General features: G+C 47.6%; 1 protein-coding gene across 1 annotated transcript; it reads left to right on the forward strand.

Moving 5' to 3' along the window:
- The first annotated feature begins 690 nt into the window (after positions 1-690).
- Positions 691-4,280, forward strand: LOC142821133 (olfactory receptor 6Z7-like). The gene is made up of 2 exons (XM_075911932.1): positions 691-1,569; positions 4,230-4,280. The coding sequence occupies exons 1-2, from the start codon at positions 787-789 to the stop codon at positions 4,278-4,280; spliced, it is 834 nt and encodes a 277-aa protein (XP_075768047.1). The 5' UTR covers positions 691-786.
- Positions 4,281-4,730: the final 450 nt, after the last annotated feature.

Genomic DNA, 4,730 nt, shown 5'->3' on the forward strand with positions numbered 1-4,730 from the left:
GGTGTAGCGTGGTAGTTGGGGGAGAGGAAAACTCTCTCACCCCACAGAGAGGTGCCTGACTGGTGCGCAGGGCCTGGGAACCCACCTGCTTGGACACTGGCCCAATACAAGTCTCAGTGTCTGCACTTCAGACTGTGCCCTGCTGCTTTCTGCCTCAAGGAGCAGAGCCAGGGGCAAGGCCGAGGGGAAGCCCCTCACACCGGCCCTTACAGCTCCCAGGCCCGTTTGCTTGGTTGGTTTCTCTGCTGGAGCCCCAAGTCAAATATCCCCTCCTGGCCCAACTGCCAGTGGAACGGCCCCTCCCTCATTCAGCTTTAACCCACCAGGCAGTGACGGGAGTGAGTCTCTGAACCAGCATCTGTCACATCTGTCGGGTGTCTGTACCCACTGTCCAAGCCCAGCGCCCCAGGGTTTGAGGGCCCAGCACTGTCTCTCAAGAAGCTCCCAGGGGTAGAGAGACAAGGTCTGTTTCACCCGCCCTCTCTCAGATACTGAACCTGTCCCTGGAACCCAGAGATGGCGATTCCCGTCCCTGCCCTCCATTCCCCACTCGGCTGCTGTGCCAGGGCTGGCAGAGGGAGGCAATTAACACAAGACTTCCATATTGCAAAGAATGTTTGTTATTATCCCAGTGACCCTGTTTCTGTCCCACAGACACACCCCATGGCAAGCCAGGGACAAGGAAACCAAACGTCTGTCTCCGAATTCATCCTCCTGGGATTTGGGGATCTTTCTGGCCTGCAGGTTCCTCTCTTCCTGCTCTTCCTCGTGATCTACCTGGTGACCATGGCTGGGAACGTCCTTATCCTGGCACTGGTTGTGGCGGATCAGCACCTTCACACCCCCATGTACTTCTTCCTGGGCAACTTGTCCTGCTTGGAGATCTGCTACAGCTCCACCCTCCTGCCCCAGCTGCTGGCCGGGCTCCTGACTGGGGACTGGACAATTTCCTTCACTGGGTGTCTCACACAATATAATTTCTTTGGTTCTCTGGTAGCCACAGAATGTCTCCTCCTATCAGTGATGTCCTACGACAGGTATGTAGCCATATGCAACCCGCTGCACTACACAGCCCGGATGAGTGGCAGGTGTTGCCTCCATCTTGCCGGGGGATCATGGACAGGTGGATTCCTTGCTTGTAGTATACTCACAGTCTCAATATCCCAGTTAAACTTCTGTGGCCCCAACGGTATCGACCATTTCTTTTGTGACTTTATTCCCCTTGTAAAACTCTCCTGCAATGACCCTCTGCTGATGGACACGTTGGCGTTCACAGTCACCTTTATTGTCGCACTGGTCCCCTTCCTGCTTACCTTGGCATCCTACGTCTGCATCATCAGCACCATCCTCAGAATCCCCTCCACCACCGGGAGGCAAAAGGCCTTTTCCACCTGCTCCTCCCACCTCATTGTGGTCAGCATTTACTATGGAACTCTCCTAACTGCCTACCTGTTCCCGACCACCGACCTCCTGAGCAACTTCAAGAAAGTTCTCTCGGTCTCCTACACCATCCTGACGCCCCTGGCCAATCCACTCGTATATGCCCTAAGAAACAGGGTGGTCCAGGAAGCCCTCTGCAAAGTTTGCAGGGATTTAAGGTTTACAAGGTCCTGGCCCATTGGTTTGCTTAGGGGAAAATGAAATAGCTGTAATATACACAGGGGTAGGGTCAGACTCAAAACACACACACTGTATCTATATTGGCATGATTTTGTGCAAAATCTTGCCACGTGTCTATACTGGCCGTGAGTACTTGCGCAAGAACACTGACGTTCTATTGTATGAAATCAGTGCTTCTTGCACAAATACTCTGATACTCCCACTCAGGGATAAGTCCCCTTGCACAAGTGGTCTTGCACAAGAGGCCAGTGTAGACAGGTAACATCAATTTCTTGTGCAAGAAAGCCTGATAGCTAAAATGGCCATCGGAGCTTTCTTGCGCAAGGGAGCATTTACACTGGCACAGATCCTTCTGAGCAAAAGCAAATCTTTTGTGCAAAGGCACATGCCAGTATAGATGCTCCCTTACTCAAATACTCTAACGCAAAAACTCTTGCATTTAGAGTATTTGTGCTAAAATCTTGCCAGTCTAGACGTAGCCACAATGTATAAGGTTCTATTTCCTCTTGTGTCTGTGAGCAACAGCCCTGGGAGCAATGGGGGTGCTGATGCCACCGGGGAAGTACAAATAGGCTTCAGGGAGACATGAATTGGCGGCTAATCGAAATCAAAAGCCATGGGGAGACTGAGCTCAGAGAGAGGTGCCGGTGTTGCTCGCTGAAATGTGCCGTGTTCTGTGCCAATAGCCTACACAGCAGACTGCATGTGACTGGGTCAAGAAGATACTAGGCTGCAGGTCAGGAGCAGCAGTGCTGGTCCAGATGTACGTGAACACACCACAGGCTTGGTGTCCTGCAGACTGTACAAGAGCACTAAGACATGTAAGCATCTTACAGAGGACCAGCTCAGTCAGTGGAGGGAGTTTCCACTGCCCCTAGACCACGTGAAGGGGTGACCATGGTATCCTAGAGGCTGACCTAGTGTGGAGGACTTTAAACTTGGTTCAACAGGGACAGGTGACCAAAACTCACCTAACAGGGGGGCAATTCAAATCAGTACCTTAGGTGCCTGTATAGAAATTGGGGATCTTGTACATTTCAAAGTGGAAGTGCCCTCGTGGAGTCTGGAGTCAGCCAGGGACTCAGAGTTCCCTGCTGAGCCTAGACACCTTGTCGCGCTGCTGATTTGAAATGACACGTGGAGCTCAGGGTCAGCTGGGGATTCCCCTGCTGATCTCAGGATCTGCACTGCATTTCAGAGGAATTTGGGATCAACCCCAGGCTCCACACAGCCTCTGCCTCTTTGAAATGCCACCTTAGAATTACAAAGGGGCAGCACTGCACAGCTGAGCCAGGGAGCACTGGTGAAGTGCTGCCTCTTTGAACACCACGTTGGTGGATCAGCTGTGCGGCGCTGCCACTTTGAAATGACCTAGCAGTGTTCAAAGGGGCAGCATTGCACAGCTGATCCCAAACTCAGGTGTTCAGCACTGCACTTTGAAGTACCCCCTCAACCCCTCCCTCCCTCCCTTTACTGCCATCTACCTGATAGAGGCAGTGTGGAGCGGGGGGGGGGGGGGGGTAGGGGGGAGAGGGAAGGGAGAATTGACTAGTCTTTAACAACAAACTAGTCTTTAACATGCTTAATTCTGACAGGTCTCCTGTTCCGTCAGTGATGATAAACATTTGGCTGTGTGCATTTTCAATTGCTCCCACAGAATATCAGGTCAGCTCTGCGAAGGTAGTTAGCATAACAGACTTCATGAGAGCCCTCAGAGTTCAGACTCAGATAAAATATGAAGGCACCCGAGTCAGGTTTATTGTCAAACGAAGTACATGAATAATCATCCGTAGCCAGATGGCTTCTGATCCCCTATGCATTTGTACCTGTAACAATGCAACTGTCTCAGTCAATAGTATGGATTTACTAATGCCCCCTAAGACAGTCAAAGAGTTAATTTGAAGTGTCCCAACATTCAGGGGCAGATCATATTTTTGCGGGGCCCAGAGTGGCACAATTTCGCAGGGCCTTCCTTTGGAGAAAAAATAGAAAAAGTGTCAAATGTGCAAATTGAAAGCTATTTTCATATTAAATGTGAATTGGGTAAATTTGATAGAAATTTAATTTAGTTGGATAATTTTTATTTTAATTATATTGAAATTCATTCGTAAACACAATTCTGCAAATTATTTATTAATTTTAAAAATTCATTTGTATTTAAGTCTATTATAGCTGTCTAGCTCTTTTGGCAGCACATTCTTCAATTATGTCATTAAAGTCCATTTCTTTACACAGGTCATTTTAAAAAAAAATTAAAAATCCTCTTCACAAACAAATGCAACAGCAAGCACATGAGAAATATATGTGACTGAGGACAACAAACATTAAGCAGTACATTCACCTGCCAACATGATTTTTAAACCCCTATAGCAGTGAAATCCTGCATGATTGTACTCTCAATACTCAGAGAAAGGTTTTCAAAATCACAAATAGCAATTAGGCCCAATTGAAATAGCCCAATTCTAATGAAAACTCAGAGCTGGAAGTCCAACTTTCTCAGATATGCCTTTGTGAAAAATCTCCCATCTATATCGATGTGACAATTTTTCATTTAAGGAACACATTTTCAGAAATATGCAAATTAAAATATCCCAGATTCAGTCCTGCAGGCTATCTACATATTACTTCTTAGCTGGCCACAAAGTGAGACAAAGTTTTAATGTGTTATATGCACACACAGTATAATTATATGGAATGTAATCTAGTGGAAATGCATTGCCTGTAACCTGCAGTGATTTCTGTCATGAAGACCATGTAGCTCAATGAAAGAAACAGTCTGTAAAAAATAAAGGGACTCCCCCTCCCCCCGCCCACAACCATAAGCTGGCTACAGTGAAGAGTGGGGATAATGTTTTATCCAAAGTTTATTCCTATCTATGTCCGGGAGAGTTTTCTTCAGCTGTTCCTTTATTGCTGTGTCTAGACTGGCAAGTTTTTCTGCAAAATCAGATGATTTTGCGGAAAAACTTGCCAACTGTCTACACTGGCCTCTTGAATTTCCGCAAGAACACTGACGATCTCATGTAAGATCGTCAGTGTTCTTGCGGAAATACTGTGCTGCTCCCGTTCGGGCAAAAGTCTTTTTCCAAAAGACTTTTGCGCAAAAGGGC

Source organism: Pelodiscus sinensis, chromosome 30 (assembly GCF_049634645.1).
Source record: "Pelodiscus sinensis isolate JC-2024 chromosome 30, ASM4963464v1, whole genome shotgun sequence".
Lineage (NCBI taxonomy): Eukaryota > Metazoa > Chordata > Testudines > Trionychidae > Pelodiscus > Pelodiscus sinensis.